At 35.0% G+C, this 23,335-nt stretch overlaps 1 protein-coding gene across 20 annotated transcripts in view; it reads right to left on the bottom strand.

Moving 5' to 3' along the window:
• EPB41L3 (erythrocyte membrane protein band 4.1 like 3) overlaps window positions 1-23,335 on the bottom strand; it is a 220,782-nt gene that overhangs the window by 33,178 nt on the left and 164,269 nt on the right. For 10 of the 20 annotated variants that reach the window (XM_031946598.1, XM_031946599.1, XM_031946607.1 and 7 more), the window contains 3 exons: window positions 22,637-22,768; window positions 21,038-21,136; window positions 20,371-20,451 (listed from right to left, as the gene is read on the bottom strand). In XM_031946598.1, the coding sequence (XP_031802458.1) occupies window positions 20,371-20,451; window positions 21,038-21,136; window positions 22,637-22,768 (312 nt within the window). Of the gene's footprint in view, window positions 1-17,579; window positions 18,675-19,945; window positions 20,063-20,370; window positions 20,452-21,037; window positions 21,137-22,636; window positions 22,769-23,335 lie in introns of those variants that run through there. The other 10 variants (XM_031946600.1, XM_031946605.1, XM_031946616.1 and 7 more) reach the window with 2 other exon arrangements.

The following is a 23,335-nucleotide window of genomic DNA, read 5'->3' on the forward strand; positions in this document are numbered from 1 at the left end:
GGCCATGAAGAGGCCATGAGTGTATTATACCAATGAGAGACAATCAGCAGAGGTATAGTGATAAGAAATGGAATGCTATGTATGAGAAACAAAAAAATTAAAATTTGAATTGTAGAATGATGGGCAATAATGGGTAATTAGGCTGGAAATGGAGATTAGGTCCAGACTCTGAAGGACTTTAACTGCCAGGGCAGTTTATATATAAACCCAGATAGGTACTCACTAGAAATATTGAGTGGTGGAGTGACATGATCAGATATGAGCTTTAGAAAATCACTTTGGTAGTGGTGTGCAGGATAGACTCATGTGGGACTTCCACATAGCTTCCAAATAGGAAGCTATTTCAATGGTTCAAGTGAGACGTTATAAAGGCTTTAATAGGGTAATGGCCATGTGGGTGGAGAGAAGGGAAGGAATATAATAAAAATATGAAGGCATAAAGCAAGTTACATATAACATTACAATCTTTTAATGCATAGTTTGGGATCTGTTTAGAAGAATATGAGAAACTTTTTGATAGAGACCGAGGGTAGCTATGTTATTAACATTTCCTTGCTGCTTTTACATTATGTACATTCTCTGAATTACTCTACCCTCTCTTGGTTGTTTCTTTCAGTCTTGTAGAATACTCAGTGATAGGAGGCACCAATTCATTTATTCCACAACCCTCCCACCATTGGGATGAAAAGTGAGTTGTTTTATAGAATCCTTCAAATCTTTTCTAAAGGGGATTTCAAGTCTATTACTTCATTTTATTCTTTACCAACCTTAATTTCAAAAATTAAATCTTACTATCTTCATTTTAGTGATGAGGAAATTGAAACAGTGTAGACAAGTATGAGTTAGGTCAGAATTAGGGTACAACTCGGTTCTTTTTTTTTTTTTTTCCTGGAGGCAATAAGGGTAAAGTGACTTGCCCAGGGTCTTATAGCTAATAAGTGTCTGAGTGGATTTGAACTTAGGTCTTTCTGACTCCACTGTTAGTACTCTCCCCATCATACCATCTAGCTACCCACAACTCAATTCTTCTGGCTGGTGACTCTTGCTACTAGACTATGTCAAAACCATGAATCTTTCATCACTTAACTGTCAACACTCTTCCCCCAAAAGATTATATGCGAAGTCTTTTTTATAAGACCTACCTGAAGAGCTTCAAAGGTCTTTTGGCCTTATAAATCAAGTACAATTCTATCATTTTACATATGAGAAATATTAGATCTAGAGAATTCCAAGTGAATTGTCCAAGATAAAACAATTTAATGGTGGCCCCAGCTCTTTTGATTCCAAATCCAATGTTTCCTTCTCCACCAGTCATTTAGTATACTAGCTAGCATACAGTAGGTACCCTAATAAATATTAGTTGATTAATTAGTACTAGTTGTACTTTATTACTTCCCTAAATGCAATTAATGAGATCTACAATTATTTTGTAGATCATTGCATAGATCAAACCTTCTTAAACTGTGGGTCATTACCCCATATGGGATCTTGTAACTGAATGTGGAGGTTGTGAAATTATGATTTATTATCAGTAAATATTGGATTTATATACTTATTTTATATACCTATATACTCAGGGTCACAAAAATTTCTCAGACAAAAAGAGGTCATGAGTTGAAAAAATTTAAGAAACTCTGGTTAGGTTAGGTCCTGAGAAACAAACTATTACCCATATAGAACAGCAATCAAACCAGATGTATATATACACCTTCCCAAATATTTTCATTAACTACTTAATTTCCTTCACAAAATTTTATTGTTCAGTTGTTTAAGATGCATCTGACTCTTCATGGCCCTGTTTGGGGTTTTCTTGAAAGAAATACTGGAGTGATTTGCCATTTCCTTCTCTAGCTCATTTTCCAGATGAAGAAACTGAGGCAAACGGTTAAATGACTTGCCCAGGATTCCACAGCTAGTAAATGTCTGAGACCAGATTTGAACTCAGGAAAAATAGTCTTCCTAACTCCCAACACTGATCCACTGGACCACCTCGCTGCCTCTCACTAATTAACGCAAGACAATTAAATCAACTATATAGAATTAATCACATACATTTGTATTCCATTTTTACACGTGTAGAAAAACAAAAGCTTTAAATACTAGAACCATTCTAGAGAATATTTAATTTTTTGGAACCAGACCTTTCATTTCATTGTTACAGGAAATTCTTACAATATATTTATATAGTGCTTACTATGTGTTAGGCACTATGTTAAGGGCTTTTTATCCTCAGAACAATCTTGAGAGGAAAGAGCTATTAAAAGATGAGGAAACTGAGGCAAATAGGAGTTAAGTGACTTGACCAGGGTCACACAGCCAGTAAGTATGTGAAGTTGGATTTGAAATTAGGCCTTCTTGATTCCAGGCCCAGCACTCCATGAGCTACTTCAATTCCTAGTGAATAGGCTTGCTCTACCAATGCAAATCCTTTTCCTTTCCAAAGTTTCCTACTATTGTTGAGGGTACTACCATTCTCCCAGATCCCTTGGGTCATAATCTAGGTTTCATAGCTCAATTTTCACTATTTTTCGATTACTCTATTTCCAATTCATTGCCAATCAATGGCTGTCAATTTTACCTTTGTAACATTTTCCAAATATCTCACTTTTCTTCTTTGGTACTGCCCTCTCTATGGTATAGTCTCTCACCACCTCAAACCTGGACAACTGAAATAGTCTTTCTCCAGTTCAGGCCATCTAGCATTCAACTGCCAAACTGATTTCCCCAAATAAAGGTCGAAACTTGTCACATCCCTACTGAATAAACTCCAGTGGCTCCTTATTATCTTCTGGATCAGATATAAAATCTTTTGGCTTTTAAAGCCCTTCATTACCTGCTTCCTCCCCCTTTTCTTTATCAATCTTCTTACATTTTATCCCCCACATAATTTGATCCAGAAATACTCACCTCCTTAGGATTCCTCCAATGAGACACTTCAACTCTGGGTATTTTCACATACCATCTTGAAATAACCCCTTCTTTATCTCTACCTTCCAATTTTCCTTGCATCTTGAACTTTATAATCTTACTTCCTCAATCCCTCTTAAATCTACTTCCAGCTTGTTAATACATATTTGTTTGCATGTTGTTTCCCCCTCACATTGTGAGCTCCTCAAGGACATTGTGAGACTTCTGCCTTTCTTTGTATTCCTAGCTGAGCTGGCACATAGTAGGTACTAAATAAACTGACTGATTGGCATCTATTCTGCAATTTATAGTCTTAGAGAGTTACCCAGAGTACTGAAAAATCAGGTGACTGCTAAGGATTCCACAGCCAGTAGGTGTGAAGAATCAGACCTTGAACTCAGGTTTTCTGACTCTAGGGCCAACTCTTTATTCCCGGTGTCACAGACATATACACATATGTGTGCATTTATACATGTATATGTATCCCCTATGTCAGACATATACACATATATGTGCATTTATTTTATATGTATATATTTTCCATATATATATATATATAATTTACACATATATTCCTATATAACATACACAAACATTTTGTCTGTATGTATATACACATGCTCATTGCTAGTAGTAATAATGGTTCTTTTTCTGAGGACCTCAGATTATAAGACCTTTCTCACAATGGCATGGGTGGCTAGCTCATTTATTACAAGTCAACAGAAAGGTCTTGCCACCATTTGTGTCTCTATCTGTACTCTCAAAAGTTGCATATTTGAGCTTGAATTGCCCAAACCAACAGAAACTAATCATTACTGAACCATATCTTCTGCTGGTATTAACACAATAAAACAAATGCTTTACACTGTTGAGCAAAGCAGATGTCAAAAAATGGAATAAGACTTGGAAATTATAGAAGACCCAGGCATATAAGAAAGATATACTTGGGGCATAAACTAAACTACTTTGGGAAGAATATTATCTTTAAGATAAAATAGCAACATTTAAAAATTACATTTAAATCGTACTTAAATGATATCCTTGAATACCAAATGTAACTCCTGAACTTTTAATATACATTCAGCGAACAGCTTATTCATCCACTGGGATCAAGCATAAAGAGTTACTAAAAATACCTTCATTATCTGTACTAGAAACTCATCTATCACTAATGCTAATTAGAGTGTGACTCTTAAAAACCTCCAGAAGTCAGCAGATCTCTAGAGTTAAAGATGATAAAGATCAAACTTGATGCTTATTAAGTAATCTAGGACCCATTTTCCCCAAATTCTCATTTCCTCAAGATATAATCTCCATCCTCAAAATTTTGCATGTTTATTATCACTACGGAATATACTCTAGGAACTTGGTTGGCATAATGAAAGAATATGCAATCCCTTAATTCTCTAGAATATTTTGACTCCTGCTCCTTTACTTTCAGTGTTTTAGAAATCCTTTATGTTTTTATACTCAAACTTCATTTAGCATCTTGAGAAAGAACAAAACCTAGTTGTCTTCAGAAATACCAATATTACAAAGGAAAAAAGAAGTTGGAAAGCTGCCAATAATTATATTTCCTTATATTCAGGTGATTTCCAGGATCCTAAATCAAATTGTACTTGTATTTCTGTACTTCAGTCAGTGAAAGGGTATGTGAAAACTCATTGTCACTGTAATGGTTCAATGAATCTGCCAGACTTTTTTAAATCCAAGATTTACTGTTATCCACTGATAATACTGCCTGTGAGCAAAAATTCTGCTTTCTTCCTTATATCCTTAAAGATACTTATTGTCTGTACTAACTACTTCTTGTCCCTGCTAAAATTTTCTCATAAACAGTATGGCCCCTATCTACACTATATGACTTCTCCAAAATCAGTTAATTCATTTAGTATAAAGTACATTCTTAAGTCATTGTAAGAGGAAAAGAACATACAAAAAAAAAAAAAAAGGAAGTTACAATCCTTATGTTCTAGGCATCAATACATATTTAGTATGTCCTAGGAACACCTTCTGGAATATTAAGGCACTGAATTTGTCCTTGAGTGATCTGGGGCAAAATTATCCAAATGAAAGTTAAAAATAAAGAATTTTCCATAATATAAGACAGAAGCACCTTGCTTTATAAAACATTAGCTGATCAGATCAAGTACTGGTAGTTAGAGTGATAACTCTAATTGGGGTTTGGGGCATCCCTGAAGTTCTATTAAAAATAAAAGTAGGTGAAATGAATGCCAAAGGCAATCATTTATCAAAAAACACATACTAAGAAATTCTTAACAAGCATATTTGGAACTGGGGAGGGGAAATCCTACTCACTGGTGAATTAATTTATGGTATACAAACCTTTAAAAAGTAGGTCCAGTTGGCAGACTACATGCTCTTTCTTTGGGTTTACCCTCCCCCATCCAATTTTCCTGAGATTCTGTTCAGCATATAGTCTGAAGAGCTTCTAAATTATGGGTTCCAAGATAATCATCTCCTTTCCCTCTTTCAACTGAATAGCTCTAGGATATACCATATTCAAGACTTTATGAAGGACAGAAATAAACTTAACAATCCAGAGATTGTCCTCAAATTTGCAATCTTACCAAGAGATTAAGATACATACATGTATGTTTGTGTGTCTATTATCTTTCTGTCTATCATTTATCTATCTATCTCACAACTTTTGACAGTACAAGAGTCAAATGAAAGTATGCAATAAAAATGGTACAATAATTTGGGTGGAGATATATTGTTCGCTAGAGTGGTCAGTAAATGTGGATAAAACTGAATTAAGCCTTGAAGGATGAGTAGGGTTTGAATATCTGGGAAGAATAGGTGACATTTAAAAACAAGAATACATAAAGTATTCAGAAGATAGTGTAAAAAAATTGCCATGGATAAGGCAGAAAATTTTTGTGGGAATGGTTGAAGATAAGATTGGGAAGAGCAATACTGTAGTAGACCTTGAATGCCATGACAAGAAGTCTTGCTTTATCCTATAGGAAAGGAGATGTCACTTAATTTTTTAAACTAGGGAAGTCATCAAGAAAATTTGTTGGGGGAATATAAGTCTTGCATTGGTGGGCACAATTGGTCATAGAAGAAATTGAAGGCAGGAAAAAGAGCCTTTTACAATAAATCAACAAGGGAGACCAACAGAGTTTAATGAGCTCACTACAAGAGAAAATGAATTAAAAGATTACTTCATGTTTTACTTCTGAGTGTGATCTTTTTGAACAGATCCCTTCAAGGCCTTAAAAAGCAACACACCGAAAAATCCTCTCAAGAGACATGTAGTCCTCTTAAGAAGTAGATCAACCATTGACAACATAAGTAGACTCCCAACACCTACACCCCAGCTACACCAGGATAGTATGCCATTAATTTGAGATCCATTTATAATCACTTGAAGTTATAACGGGAAACTGTCACAGCTTCCTTAATTCCTGTGAAAGGAAGAACACCAATAGACATCATATAAAGAAGCAGTTTGGTGGGTGTGGAGACATCTAAACTTCAGCATATTAAAAAAGAAAAATTCATGTGGTTAGAATTCAAACCCCTGTCATCATCCAAAACCAGGAAATTCTAAAACATTCACAGGCTTCTTTAATTTTGAGCCAACCAGTCATCTCTTTATTCCAACTTCTGAGATTTACATGCAAAGGATTTTATTTATCATTTCTCTTTAACTTAAAAAAACAGCTTTTAACCCACTTCAAATCAAGAACCATTTATTAAACACCTCCTATGTGCCAGACACTGTCCCAAGAACTGAGGATACAAAGGATGACCCCCCAAAAAATAGTCCCTGCTCTTAAGGAGCTCCCAGTCTAATGCAGAAGACAACATGCAGAGAACCATGTTGAAAAGAAATATACATAGAATAAAATGGAAGTAAGTTTAGAGGGAGTAAATTATTACTAACAGGGACCAGAAAAAATTTATTCTAAAAGATGGGATTTTATGTTTTTATCTGGTGGGATTTTATTTTCCCAGGGGAAACCAAACCAAGAAAGTGTTCTAGGTAAATGGTCTGTATTAGCCAATGGCTAAATTTGGATTACTTGATTGACTTAAGGTCTAAAGGTTTTAAGCACTGATCACCTTGAAGATGATAATACTAAATGACAAAGAAATATCTGTACCTAAAGATCTGTTGTCCTTTTTTGCTTAGTGTCTTTTTCCCCCTCAAAAGGGCAAGCCATGCCCTTCAGAAATCACTTAAGGCTATCTAAAATATTGGCACACTTAAAAATCAGAATGTCCTTTCCTAGATTGACTTTTAGTGGAGGTTGTTTAAGGATATCTGCAGTGGTTGTTTTACATTTTACAACTGACAAGAGGGCATAAATCAATTCACTGAGTTCAATGTTAGCTTTTGGGAAGACTACTTGCTGAAGAGGAACTCTTCAAATAGCAACTTTTCAGGGCTGAGAATGTTAAGAAAGGATTCTAAATAAATTTCTGCCATTTAAGGCTCATCCTCTCCACATTGCTTTCCAAGTATCTTACATCATATCATCCTCTAAGTGAAGAAAAGACTAGCTAATAATAGTCTTTTGAAAGACCTATTATTAAGTTTCCAAAACCATTTCAACAAAAATACCCTTTTCCTTGAAGAAAACTGATCTTCATAAAAATATATTTAATGTGGTATTTTTACACAAGGTTTGCAAAAGACTAAGAATGTGGTGAGGTTTGATCCTATTCAATACTATGCCAGGTGTTCCCTGCAGTCCTATGGTGTTCTACTGGGCAGGGTGAATCATGCTTTTTTAGGAAATTTACTTAAGTTATTAAGGAGAGTCTTGGGAAAATCTGATTCAACAGTGAGAAAAATACCATAGAAAATACTATAGATTTGGAGAAACTGAGAGTTGAAGGGAACTATATGTTTGAGGTACTGATATAAGTCCAGTCAAACCTAAAAAAAGGGACTATTCCAAAGGCATTCACTTTATTTACATGTCACTCTTAGAAAGTAGCAAGAACAAAACTACTATCATAGTGAAATACTCCTTAACAAGAAGTCATTTTTCAAGTCTTTTTAGGAACCTGAAATTCAATCAGAAACTCAATATCTTAATGATTCTTCTCTCATTTAATTTTTATTTTTAGAAGGTTAATCCAACTTAATTGCATTTATACACCCTCCTTGTCAAGTTGAATCTCATCTTCATTTTTCTGCAACTTTATAACACAAGTTCCTGAACAAGTATATTCACCTCAATGAAGTCACTCCCAGGAATATATATATAAACAAGGCAAACTTTCAGATTAGAATTAATTTGGGATCTATGCTTTAAGTAAGGGTTCTCAACCTGGGATCTATGAACATGGCTAGAAAACAAATAATAATTGTATTTCAATGTAATTGGTTACTTTTGTAATCCTTTTTATTTTATTTTATGTACTTAAAGAACATTATTCTGAGGAGTCTGTAGACTTCACCAGACTGGGGACAGAGATCCATGATACAAAAAACCTAGGTTAAAAATCCCTGAATTCTAAGGTGTATAAAAGGAAAGAGGCACTGATGTTGGTTCACTGAATAAAGGGTAGGAGCAATGCATAGGCTATATAAAATTATAAATAAAATTCATGATTGAGATTCCCAAAACCTCGTAAGGATAAATTTTTCACTGTGATTTCTTATCATACTGGAAGGTCACAGTTTGATGATTTGAAAAAATATGGAAAGGATTTTAAGTAACGGTTCAAGGAGAACAAAATCACACAAAACCCCAAGTTATTTAAACTAACTTTATTCCTCTTGCCAACACAGTATAATCTTCTCAATCTCACTGTACTTTCACACATTAATCCCATTTATATAGGAAGATCATTATAAAACAATTAGCTCAAGTCATCAACAGGCACTGGTTGAGATCTAAATTAATACCACTGAACATGAAAAAGTGATGACAGCTTTTTATCTAAGTTACAGGTGAAAGCAATCTTTTCCCCCAATAAGCACTTTTTGAAATCTTGCTACAAATTCTTTCTAATAACACTATTATTAGCAGCATATACCTCAAAAACCCAAGGGGGTAAAAGTGCACTTGAAATAAGGATAGAGGGGAGGGGCAAGCACTTGTGGGGAAGTGGTAAATAGATGTGCTACAATGTGATCATCAGTATTTCCAATTTATAAAGACTTAGGGAGAAAAAGCTTATAGTAGTTTAAAATAGAAGCCTTATTTTTTTCTTACATACACATTTATGTACAAAACATTGACTTAAGTTGGCAGATGAAGGGCAGCAGGTTCCTGAGATGCCATGACTTTAATGGATCATTATTTGTAATCTGTCTAGGAAAACTGAAAGAATTACAAATAGCTTCTTTAGAAAGTCTCACATCATTCCTTTGTGATTCCAGTAATGAATATTAGAGAAAGACAGGTATAAACTTTTTCTTCTTGATATGGTAAAAGATGGACTGTGTTTTCCTTCTTTGCTATTTTTATTCAAGCAATCAATGCTGTGGAGTGCTTTCCAACTTAATACAATAATGCATTTTCCCCATTGGAAAATATTAGGTAAAGGCAGAAGTTATAAATGCAGCTGGATATAATAATTTCGTCTTTAACAATTGTGGAAAAGGGTTATTGCAATTAGTGTATTTGCCATTTTCTATCAAATGAGATAAACGTATTGACAATGCTTTATAATCTTAAAAGTTATTATCATTATTCTTATCTCCTATGTGGTTAGGACATTCTTTCAGAGTGAACAAATGGGAGGTAAGACAGTTCTATTAATAACCCTGAAGAGTATGGAAAATAGTGCTTGAAATTTTTAAGAGGTTAAAGACAGAATCCTTAATAATAGTCCTTAATCAATAAATTTATTAAATGTCTACTATATACCAAGTACGTTGTTAAGCCTTGGTGATACAAAGGCAAAACCTGATCCCTTCTCTCAAGCAGCTCAACATTCATTGATGGAGATAACATGCAAACAACTATGTACAGATAAAATATAAAGACAAATTAGAGATAATTAACATAAGCCAGGCAATAGTTTTAAAGGTAATCAAGGAAGGTTACTTGCAGAAAGTGGGATTTCCAAGACTCTTGAAGGAAACTAAGGAAAGTAGAAGGCAAAAACGAGGAAGAAAATAGATCTAGTCATGGAAGATAGTAAATTAAAATTGTCTGAAGTCAGGGGATGAAGGGTCTTGTTTGAGAAATAGCAAGGAAGTTAGTATCACAGGCTTGCGGAGGATGTGCTTAGATGTAAGAAGTGAGAAGACTGACAAGGGTGGAGGGGTACAGATTATGGAGAGCTTAAAAAGCCAAAAAGGGCAATTTTGTGTTTGATCCTGGAGCTAACATGAAGGCACTTCAGTTGATTCAATGATAGGGGTTGGATGTGGGACAGTGACATGGACAGATGTAGGAAAATTGATCTAACAGCTGGGTGGAGAATATACTGGAGAGTAGGTAGACCAACCAGCCGGCTACTCCAACAGTCTAAGTATGAGATGATGAGGCCTGCACCAGAATGGTGGAAATATCAAAGGAAAAAAAGATTATGTAAAAGATGCTGTGAATATAGAAACCACAGGACTTTGCAATTGATTGAATATAAGGTTGGGGAGAGGGGAAAAGGTACAGTGAGAACATGGTATTGAATATGACATGTGAGCATGGGTGGCTGGGAGGGTATCCTCAATAGTAGTAGGGAAACCAGGAAGAGGGGAAGGTTTTATTAATTTTGAACATGTTAAGCTTACTATGAGGCAGTTAGTCCAGAATATCCAATAAGGAGTTGAAGATGTGAGATTGGTGGTTAGGAGAGGTAAGGCTGGACAAAATAAATCAGAATCATCTTCTTTGAGATGATAGTTGAAATTATGGGAATTGATGAGAAGTAAAATAATATAGAGGGAGAAGAGGACCCAGGACAGAACCTCAAGTGATACCTATGGTTAGGAGGCCTGACCTCAATGAAAATCCAGCAAAAGAGGATGGCACAAAAGAACCAAGAAGCAACCAAATAGGTAGTATGAAATTAGGAGGGCACCGTGACATGAAAAGCAAAAGAAGAAAGAGTATCAAAAAAAGTGATCAACATTGTCAAAGGATGAAGTAAGGACCAAGATGGATGAGAAAAAAAAATCAATAGATTTAGCAATGAGGAGGTCACTCAATGATAATTTTGGAGATTAGGTTCAGGTTTGTGGCTGAGGTCAAATCTATACTGTAGAGTTAAGAATGGAGTAAGACAAAAGGAAGTTGAGACGTTGATTGTAGACAGCCTTCTCTAGTTTGGATGGCTATCAGGAATGAATGGATCAAATGAACGATTTGAGACAGGGAGATTGTGGCCATCTTTGTAGGCATTAGGGAAGCAGCTAAAATAGGGAGAGATTGAAGATGAGTGAAAGTAGGGATGAAAGGGGGAGTGATGTTCTGGTGAAGATTGAATTGAATGAGATTACTTGTACCTGTAGAGATCCTGGGAAAGAAAGGGCACCTCTTCATGGGAAACAGGAATGAAGGAGGAAGAAGTAAACTATGGATATAATCTAGGGCTGAAGCTTGGTAAAATGGTACTATAAGATGTAAGATGGACAATAGGAGCAAAGAGCAAGGGAAAAAAGAAAAGATGGAGTAGAAGCAAACTGGTTCACCAAAGGGCCAAGATGGGGAAATAGGGAGAGTAAAGTCAGTGTAGGGGTTGATGGTTTGGGAGAGAGTTAGGGAATAGAAGGATTAAAGATGATATACACAAAGAACATGTGTTGTGACTGCAAGGAGGATGGAAAGGTGGAAAGACAACAGATGGGAATCAGAAGAGAATTTCAGATTGATGAACATGGAAATAGAGCATGGGAAACTAATATTTCAAGAATGATTATCTTTGTGTGCAACTAAGGAGAGGAAGAGAAGATCATGGGAAATGAATAAACTGAGGAATTGGGTGATTAGGATATTTGAGGAACTATCAATATGTGAGTTTCAGTCCTCCAATATGGTGGGATAGAAGGAGAATGAGATTGTAAATTAGGTGTAAAAGAAAACAAGACAAACTGCTCAAAATCTGTAGACAATAATTTATAGTTAGTAATATATACTAGACACAAACATTTCCTTTATTAGAAGAAATATTTATTTTGTTTTTCTGTTCCTCTCCCTCTAATGAAATCACAGGATTCATCCTTATTCCTATCCCTACACCTAAAATGATAATTCACATTTTTGAAGTTTTTTTTTAGCTTATCCAATAGTTCAGATGAATACTATTATGTTTAGTTTATAGAGAAGGAAATAGTTTAAAATGCTCAAGAAGATTGCTCCTGGTCACACAGTATTTAGCAGGCATCAAGGCATCAAGGCAGGAGCTAAACCCACCTAGAAATAGGATTTCTCTCTTCTAGCCATTGTAATGACTAAGGTTAATTTTAAAAGCCAATTGTCAAGAAGCATTTGCTAAAACACAGAATGATATAAAGGTGACAGTGTGAAAGAATAAAGAGAGGAAGGGAGGATTCTGGGAAGATGGTGAAGTAAGTTGGTAAATTTCAAGCTCTCCTGATTTTCCCCACAAACAGAACAAATTTGCTCCTCAAGGCGAACCATAGGCTGGGGAAAAATAAAAAAAAAAAATGGGGCAGAATAGGGGTTCTCCAGATTCAGCCTGAGAATATCTGAAGAAATTCCCCTGGACTGGGGATAAACTTGTCCAAAGTGAAAACATATTTAGCCCTAGAGAAGCAAATGGCAATCCCTTGGGCTAGCTGATGTGGCTGGAGCCTGAGGGGGAACCACAGAGACTTTCACCTCCAGACTTTCAGTGGAGTTTCAGCCTGGAAGACAGAGTGAATCTAGGCTGATAGGAACCAGCACCTGGTGAATACAGAGGCAGTGGGGCAGGGCTGGCTGTGGGCACTTGCAGGAAAATGGAACTCTTGGTTTGGGGTTACTGTCAGGATGAATAACTGAAGAGAAGTTTGGGGAACACCCCCCCACACACACACACGATTAAAAGTGCTTACAATAATATTTCTTATTTTTAAAAATGAATTGTCAAAGAATAAATAACATCACCACTGAAACATATTATGGGAACAGGGGTTCAATATCAGAGAAACTTTAGTGTAAAAATAAAAAAAAACAAGCTTCTACCCTAAAGAGTAATGTGAAATGGTTCCCTGCCCAGAAAAAATTTATTGAAGAACTCAAAAACCACCCATGAAAAACAAGAAACTTATGAAAAAATGTTAACCAACTAGAAAAGGAGATACAGTCTCAAAGATGAAAATAATTCTTTAAAAATTAGAATTGGGAGACAGGTGGCGCAGTGGATACAGCCCTGAAGTCAGGAGGACCTGAGCTCAAATTTGGTCTCAGACACTTAACACTTCCTAGCTGTGTGACCCTGGGCAAGTCACTTAACCCCAATTGCCTCAGCAAAAAAAAAAAAAAAAAGAATTGGGCAAGGGAAAGCGGAAGCCAGTGAAGCTGTGAGAGACCAAGAAATAACAAAGCATATTATAAAGAATGAGAAAATAGAACAGAATGTAAAACATCTTATATGAAAAATGACAGATCTGGAGAACAGATCAAGAAGAGAAAACAAGAATAATTGGACTACCAGAAAGTTGTGACCAAAAAGAACTTTGATACAATAATGCAGGGAATAATCCAAGAAAATTGTCTTGGAGTAATAGAATATAAGGGGAATGTAGAAATAGAAAAAAATCCACCCATTATCACCTCAGAGAAATCCTTTGTGGAAAACACATAAGAGTATTATTGCCAAATTTTGAAATCCCTACATCAAAGAGAAAATATTGCAAGAAACAAGAAAAAGCAATTCAAATACTCTAGAGCTACACTTAGAATTGTAGCAGTATCTACAATAAACAACCTCGGGTCTTGAAATCTACCAACAGTCAAAAAAACTAGACCTGTGGCCAAAAATATCATATCCAGAAAAATATCTTTCTAATTCTGAATGAGAAAAAATGGGCATTTAATGAACTTGCAGATTTTCAGGGCTTTCTATCAACAGAACCCAAATTTGACAGAAAATTTAATAGTCAATATGAAAGATCAATTTTAAGAAACTTAACATAGATAAATTGTTTAAACATATATAAATTGCTTTTTTTTTAACATGTGAAAATGTATATACTAGATGTTTAAGATTCACTTCAACAATAGGGCAGTTCAAAAGAAAGATTGGCAGAGTCAAGGTAACAATAGTAATCAGGTTATACAAATGAAGTGCAAAGGAAGAATAGACACAGAGGCATTGGGTAAGGAGGAGGGCTCATAGTTTTGAAAATTTACTCACAATGGGAATGGGCAGCTCTACATTGATACCATGAAGGGTACAGCATCTCCAAAATCTATAAAGAAATAAGGGGGAGGGATGGATGGGGAAGTAAAGGGTGAGAGAAGAAGATAGGGAGGGATCTTTGGGTGTCAGGAGGTTAAGTAATAGAAAGGCAACTTATGGAGCAGAATTTAAAAAGGTAACGGGCAGGAAAGAGATGTGTATGTATATGTGTATGTATGTATGTATATATCTACATATACGTATACATAAATATATCTTTTCTTAACTGTAGATTGCTTGAGGATGGTGGGGAAGCTGAAAAAAAGAATAAAGTAAATAAGGTCTATAGCAGAGAACTAAAGAACAATTTACAAGGAAGTAAAGAAAAATGGACATTCACAAATATAATTTCTACTAATATATATGCTTTCTTGATATGATAATTTGTTGTTATATATTTTCAATCCCCCCTGATGTTCTGCTGGGCACATGATAATGTCCTCTTCTGATTTAATTTTGTTTTGTATTTCTTTTCTGCTTTTTTTTCCTTACTGTTTTTTTCAAATAAAATAAAATTCTTTAAAAAGAAAGAATAAAGGGAGGGAGTAAATGATTAGAAAGATCATATTAATCTCAAGGTGGCAAAAAAGAATTCTCTAGGATATTCCTTGGTATTTTTTCTTTTCTGATAAATTTATTTAAAATCCATAGTAAATTTTCTTGACCAAATTTTAGTTACAAATTTTTTAAAGTCTGAGTGAAAAAAGAAGATCCATGTACTCTATTATGTTTTCTCTTAATTCCTGCCTATTCTCTTGTACCTCAATCAAATTTAATGTGAGTTTTAAGAAATATTAAGAAATTCCCACAAAAATGGTATTCTTAAAACTCAAAGAAACTGCTGTCAAGCAACTAAAACAGACAATCAGAATCTTTTCATCTTTGTAGTCTGAATTCTACATCTATGAGACAGAATGATGAAGATATCACCTTGGCAGCCTAACTTGTTCACATCCCTTAGCACTTACCAGTTAAAATGCATTATAAACCACTGTGCCAAACTTTAGAAACTTCAGCTTCTCATAAAGCTTGATTTCAGTTGTAAGTAAGGATTAGCCTAAAAGCAATGTGGAAGGTTTTAAATGGAGATTTTTAAAATGGAGAAAGAACTCAACAAGCTTAGGAGGAAGCCCTGACCTTGGGGAATGGAGAAGTAATTCTACCTAGTACATGATGAATAACAGCATTTTAAAAAGTAGTAGTCATCACTTGAGGAGGAAAAAAAATGCTTTCCAGGTCTTTAATATTACTGGTATCTGGATATAATTATGCTGTGTGCTTATTTCTGCCAGGCAACTCTCTATCTTAATAATGTAATGACCAAACATGTTTTCTCTTTGAAAGATCCTTTTCTTAAACTGCAGGCTCATATTCCAGACATTGTTAACATAACCATTTTTCTCCTAAAAAACTAAAGAAGTTACTTGGATGAAAAGAATAATGAATCATACCATCAAACTACCATCAGAGTATTAGAACAGACCTTGAAGATCTTCTAAGTCTTAATTTCTCAACCATCCTTCAGAGAAGGAGAAATTTCCTTTACATCAGCCTTTACAAATGTCAGTATCACTTGACTGATCTTGCCATCACTCTGTGGCAAGATCACACCAAAAACATCCGATTGTTAATGGGTGATTCAAGTAATTTTTTTTAAATTAGTTTTTGTGTCTTGCAGAAGGAGAAAATAGAAATGTTTTTCTTCCTGAGACATTGTCCAAATTTCACATCAGAAATAGCTTCCAACCTCTCTGTGAAGATATAATGAAACTCACAGGAAGTATCATTCATGATAGAAAAAAAATAAAATTGGAAAGAATTAGCATAATGATTTCTATGTTCTTCTACTTTTTTCCCCAAAATATAAGGAATTAATCTGGATGAAAGCTTTTAGAAGAAGAAAAATTAAAAGAGGCAACCTTCACTTTGCTAACTTTACACTGAAGAAAATCACAAAGGTATTGTTATTTTGAAAATACTACTTAAACATGTCTTTTATCTTATACATATTTTGCCTGAAGTCCAAGATTATAACCACAAAAGTCACATAAATAGTTACAGGTTTTGGTTCTTTGAACTCAAGTTCAGTCAGGAGATCATGCACTACTCTTGAATAATAGTCCAGAATTAATGAATTCCATTTTGGATGGTAGAATTTGGATGTATCTGGGGTTTTCCAATTTAATTAATTTTCATGAAGGATGCATTAATTCAGAAACTGTCAACCAAGTAGTTTGAGGAAGTGAGCCAGAGAAAAAGAGAAGATGTTTGGTTAAATGACTTCATGATAATAAAAGACATTACACCTACTACTAAATACAGAGACAAAATGAAGACAAAAAATGCCACAATGGGATTTTTAAATGGTGACATCTTTATGATGGGATGTCACAGATGGGACAAATCTCCATGCAGATAGTCCTTGGGAGGAAATGTGATGTTTCCCACAGGTCCAGTGCTGATTTACCAGACTAGAATCTTCTGTCGATCACAACTGTACATTTATGATGACTCAATTCCTCAATGGCATTCATAAGGGATTGGAAGTTCACATGAACTGGAAGCCAATCAGTTCCTGATAGTATATGGTCTCTGGAAGAGGGTGAAGGAAATCCTATCCCTCTATATAATAAACATATATGGCTGAATACAACTTTTCTTCAAAAGGTTTCTTGATCTTTGGGCAGGATAATTTAAAATTTCTGAACACCGGGCAAAGCAGAAAGTGAAGACATAAGGCTAGCATTAATTTAAATAGCCACTGAAATAGGATTAAATGCACTAAGAAGGGCTCACACTTTAATCATATAATAGTTAATAATCTGTGGAAGCATTTTGAATGTATGCATTGTCTGCAAAGCGTATACCACACTTCCATTTTGTTTATTTAGAAAGCTGAGAAAAAGGGAGAGTAGTCCCCTTCCTTTTCAAGGGCCTCCTCATTTCTTCCCCCAAAAAATTATTCTAGAGTTCTTCACTCAGCATTGGAAAGTGAGATTCCAAAGTGTATTTTTTCTTTCTTTCTTTTTTTTTTTTTAAACTTTTACTAAGAGAGTACATAGAGAACAAAATGAGTGAGCATGCTTTTGCAGATCACCTTTAACAAACCTTGCAATGAGAAGTGTATTTTCATGCTTTCCATTCCATTTTTACTCTCTTCCCCTTTCCCCCACCACAATATCTCAAATGGTCTGAGTGCTGCAGTGTGGTCTGTTGAAAGACAAGACACTTATATCATGTAGATGAATGAGGCCTTTGATGTCATGCAATTCCTGCGCCCTCGTATTGAACATACACAGTATTAAGTTCTTAGACATAGAACGATACAGTTTTGAATGCATTTACCACTTTTATTTCACTATGCAGAAACATACATTCACCATGTGTTGTGATGCAGTTGACAGTGTGATGGAGAATAGAACTCTTCAATGGATATTTATAACTGAACACTCAATAGTTTACAGTGGAAGTTCTGTACAATTTAAGGCTTCGCTCTGAACTAGATTATAAATGTTGACCAGGTTTTGAAATGAAACACAATTTTTTTTGTTTTTTTTTCAAATAACATAAAGGGAAAAAATCAATAAAAAACAATAGAGTTATTACAGAGTAATAATCTTGTAATATAAGGAAAGTACAAGTTTCCCCAAAATAATGACAGTTTATAGATTTAGGACTTGTGAAGGGCAAATGGAAGCTTTCTGGATTTAATGAAGAACAAGGCAGAAAACAAAGAAAATTAAGTTGAAATACTAAAATCATGACTACCTCAGAAGGTATTAAATCAGATATACAAAGCACATTTTGTAAGCATTAAATATTTTCATAGGATTAGGGGTTCATCATTTTATAGGGGAATAATAATAATAATAATAAAACCAGATAAACAAGAACAAGATTCAAGTTTACTGAATAAACTGTGTTATTGGCACATCTAACGTGTGATAAAACATTATACACCGTACCTATACAGCTTCTAGCATTTGAGGGTAATCTTCATTTAATTTGTAAACAAAAAAGGTTTTGCCACCTAACAAATTATCATTTTGTTTAGACTTTAATAATAAACTGTGAAAGGCATGAATTGTTTATGTGTTACATGAGATCACTGTTTATATTGTTGGTTATGAACGTGCAGGTATAGCTGAAAACTTAGACATTTTGTAAAAATTAAAAATGCTGCTCTTTTGCAATTTTATCGTTGCTTCATGCAATATCGGTTTACTGATGCTGAATCGGATTGCTCTATTATGGGAAGATCTCTCTGCCATTGTCTTTATTAACAGTCAAGATCAATTCTTCTGGACTGAAATTTTCCATGGACAGATACAAGTCAGTCAGTCGGGTTAGAACGGGGACTCCATATAGGCTCTGGTGTTCCTAATGGTGTGCATGACTGGATTCATATGCAAGCTAAATTATTCCTGCAGGAAAGAGATTTGATGAGTTAATTATTTATTTGAAGTCATTGGAGTGATTCACTCCAATGGGGATTGCAAGAGAAATGTCTCTCTCAAGTTAAACGCTTCCTCTGAAAACAGATAATCATATCATTCCAGTACACGTAACTGCTGATGATATGCTTTCTTTTAAAGAATTAATGCAATGCCACTGAAGTGGCTGTACTCACTCCAGAAGGCCTGTTTCCATCGTCCAAAATAAATTAGTAGTTTGAATATAGTGATCTTTAGATTTCTGTTTTTCCGAAACAGGAAAACATTTTTTTAAAAAAGAGATGTCACTCATCATACTATGTTTCTTATACCAATGCTAGAGAATATAAATATACACTTATGTTTGTCAGATGTTCTTCCAAAGTCCAGAGGCCATTATCCAAAGCAAACTTTACAAGCAGTTCAGCTGTTGCATTAGGCATTCAAAGCAAGGCATTGAGGGCTCTTGCATAGCAGGTTAGTATGCATGACAAATTTGTGCACTTACAAAAGATACAGTCTAGTTATGATGCTCACACCAAAAAACAGCTAGATAGACATGCCGTTTTGAAGAAGGGTCATTGCAAAAAGGCTGCATTACTGCCTCATTCTGAGGCAGAATGCTATACTAGAACACACACACACACACACACACACACACACACACACACACACACACACCCCTGTAAAATACAAGAGGCAGAAGACATCCAAACTGCAAAAAACCTCTCAGGCTTTCAGATATAAATTAAGATACAGCCTGGGCCAGAACCAAAACAAGTTTGGAGGGGAAGTCTACCATCAGGTAATTTTGTCATCAAACAGAAATGGGACCATTTTGTTTCCATAGTATTTACAACATACAAATTGTGTCTTTCAGGACAAAATGGTCTTTGTTCTGCTTAAATAATAGAAAACCGACTTTGAGAGTTCAAATTTTGGCAATGAACAGAGCGCATCAAAGCATGGATAACATGGGATGGCCAGCGAGATCACCCAAGCCAAAGCTGTTCTCTTCTTTGTTCTTTAACTGGCAACAAAGGCAAGGCTTCAGACTGAAGAAGCAAATCAAGACTGTACAGACAGATCTGAAGTAAACTGTAACCCTCTGAATGCTAAGTCCTCCATATTTTGGGAATCTATCATTAGAAGTGCCAGTGAGAGAAATAAGAAAAGAGAGGTGGGTTAAGGTGAAAGATGAAGGGGAAGTGCCCTGAGCCACATGCTAGCCTGGCAGAGCCGACAGTCACTACGCCTCTTACCTGGGGTCAGTCCTCTCCATCTTCAGGTGTGATCTCTGTCTCTTTATGTACCACTACTTTGGTCACTGACATGTCAGGGTGCTGCTCTTTGGCCTCTTTAATTGCCTGAGCCAGCGCCTATCCCCAGGAAACCACAGAAGGGCAAAAACAAAAAGGAGGTGGAACATGCATGATCAGTAGCCAGGTGAAGATTCATGAGATCTTTACACAATTTACAAATGAGGAAAAATGACTTAGATATGAATTATGCCATCATTCTTTGAAAAGTTTATCCAATTATCTCTCTTTCTCTCTTTCTCTCTCTCTCTCTCTTTATATATATATATGTAATTTTTCAGAGAACATGCCAGAAGAAATCATAGCATAACTAGGATGGCTATCTTTTTGGTCCTCTGCCCAGGTATTTTCTAGCATATGCACACTACCTGGTCATGGTCAATGTCTGCATCTCCCGTGATGACTATTCGCTTTTCAATTCTTGTCTCTGAAATGCCTCCTTTCACAGTCTAAAAGAAACAAAGACACACTCTATAAATGTAGTCATAAAAAGAATACTTTTTTTTTTGCAGGAAGGAAAAAATAATATCTGAAAATGCTGAGAAAACACTCTAACATAGATTACTCTTTGAAAAATGAAAGAATACTTCTGAAAAGATTTCAAAATATTCGGATTAGAATTGAGGATAAAATAGGGGCTGGAGAAAGATGTACAAATAGCAAATATTTAATGAACCTCTCAAACATATAAGGAATGGAATGAAATGCTAAATTCCACGAAGATAATATCTGCTTTACATCTTCTAACATCAAAGAGACACAATAAGCCAAGAAATGGTGATATATCTTGTTATTAATACAGTAGTATAAAACTGCCCAGTGTTGTCATTCCCATATTGTGTTTGTTAAAATTCATGTGGGAAGGCTTTCCACATTGGAGGAAACTTATAAAATTCACTGAACTTATTAAGTTCCATCTTCAAAAAGAGTAGGGGGTTTTGTTTGATTGGTTGTGGGGGCCTAAAGGGGTGGTGAAAATGGTAAACTTTCTCTTTCCCACACCAAGAAATGAAACTTATTTGTTTTTTCACTTACTTTGGTGATGTGTGTGGTGGTTGTAGTACTGGTTGTTTCTGATGTGATTGTTTGTGCACTCATCAATACACCTGGCTCAGTATCAGCACTGGAATCAACCTACCCCACAAAGGAGAGGGGAATAAAAACATTCCCCAAGTTAATGAAAAATATTTTTAACAATTTTATCTGCACTGCTGAAATAAACACTTCTGCAAATATTCAGAAATCACCAGAGAAGGAGAGAGCTGAGGAGTAGAAAATTTATATCTCTCTTCCTCCATCTTAAAATAGGAAAGGTTTACTTTTTAGTCTCAAAACATATTGAGGAAAGGGCATATTATCCTATGATCAAAGAGCTTAGTACTAAGATTCTTAACCTTTTTTCCTGTGACAGACCCCTTTGACAATCTGGCAAAGCCTACAGACCCCTTCACAGAATAATGTGCTTAAGTAGATAAAATACACAAAATTTCAAAGGAAACTATGTTAGTTATCGAATTTTTTAAAAAAATTTTGTTTTTAAGTCTTTATTTAAAACTAAATAGAAAAAGGCAGAAAAAGGAAAATAAAAATGTTTTAAAGAAAATTCACAGACCCTAGACCAAAATCTAGTCCAATATCCCAACTTTATGGATGATGAAACTGAGTTGATTCAGGTCATATGATGGCAAATGGCACAGCTGTGCCCTGAATGCCAACTCTCTGGTATAATAGAAACATAGTGGCTCTGGAATAAGATCTGGTTTAAATCTTGGCTTTATTACTTATGAACTATGTGACCTTGGATAAGTCATTTGGAATCTTTAAGCTGCCAATTTTCTGAAAGGTAAGGATGACGGGGAACAGCCCTGAGTTCATGTAATATGAGGGTCAATGTAAGGAAGTGGGCATTTTTGTCTGAAGAATAGAAAACAGAGTACATGATACTAAATTTCAAGCATTTCAAAAACTGTCATATGGAAGAATTGGTCTATTTGGTTTCAAATGTCAGAACCAGCAGCAATGGTTGAAAGCTATGAAGAGATTAGGTTGATTTCAGGGGGGAAAGATTCCTAATAATTACAGCTGTCTAAAAGTGGCATATCCTCAACAGAAAGTGGGTTTCCCTTCCTTAAACCTTCAAGCAGAGGCTGGATGACCGTCTCATATATTGGGTGAGAATTTTTTTTCATTTTTGGCTTCCTTTTCATACCAGTTGCATCATTCATAAAACAATGTAGTTATAGCAGATAATTTCTATAATCCTATTTCCTTTCTAACTTTATAATACTATAATTTCAAGACTATAATATTCAATGCATCTATTTTTGTATCCTGATTATGAAAACTATGCTATACTGTTTGTCAAGCTCAAAGGTCTACCTGAGTTAGAGAAGAACAGACAAATCTAGCTGTTATAGCCATGGGCCCTATGATCTGCAGTAATTATATTTAATAAGAATTTAAAAAAATTTATATCTATTGATTATCTCTAGATAACAGAATAAGATTGGAGCTTTCCAGCTGTCATTAACAGAAAACTGATTTTATAGAAACAATTCATCTTAAATTAGGTTAAAACTAAAAAAATAAATTAGAGAAAAGTAGGAATGGCTTCACCTCTAGCATAAGTCTTACCTGTGATGATTCATATGTTATGGTTTTTGTCTCTGTATGAACTACTGGCACTTCCTTAGTCGAAATTTCCAACTTAATTCCTCCTGGGGAGACACTGCCAAAACTGATGGTCTCTGTTTTCACAGATGGTGACTGTGTCAATGGGAAGCAAGGAGAGTGATTATTACAGTTTAGTGATGCAATTTTTTCTGCCTTTATTTTTTAATGACATAAGCATCAGATTAGTGTAGAATATATGTATGCTGCATTATATGGGGAGCAAGGAAAAAATGAGGTACGCACATATATAAGGACAATAGAATCTGAAATTGCAAGACATTCTTTGTATTTATTAAAAATATTCCAGGTAAAGGAATTTTTGGGAAAAATTTCTAGCAGTTTTTTCTTCTCTTTCCCATCCAATAGTCCCACTCTATAGACTAATAACACAATCCTGTTAATCAGTTAATTTTTTGTTGTTGTTGTTGGAAATGGGATAACAAATGAACAGCTAGTTCATTAAAACTAAAAGAGGTTCCTCTCTAGGATGACAAAACTGAAGAAATAATTATTTACTGCAATTTTTGGTATCCACCCTATGAGAATTTATATTTCTTGATTCTTCCAAATAATGTATAAAAAAGAAAAAAACCCATCAACTAATTTAATAAAAAATCAACTAATTTTATTTTTGGTGGATCACAACTTCTATCCTCCACT

This window comes from Sarcophilus harrisii, chromosome 1 (assembly GCF_902635505.1).
Source record: "Sarcophilus harrisii chromosome 1, mSarHar1.11, whole genome shotgun sequence".
Taxonomy (NCBI): Eukaryota; Metazoa; Chordata; class Mammalia; order Dasyuromorphia; family Dasyuridae; genus Sarcophilus; species Sarcophilus harrisii.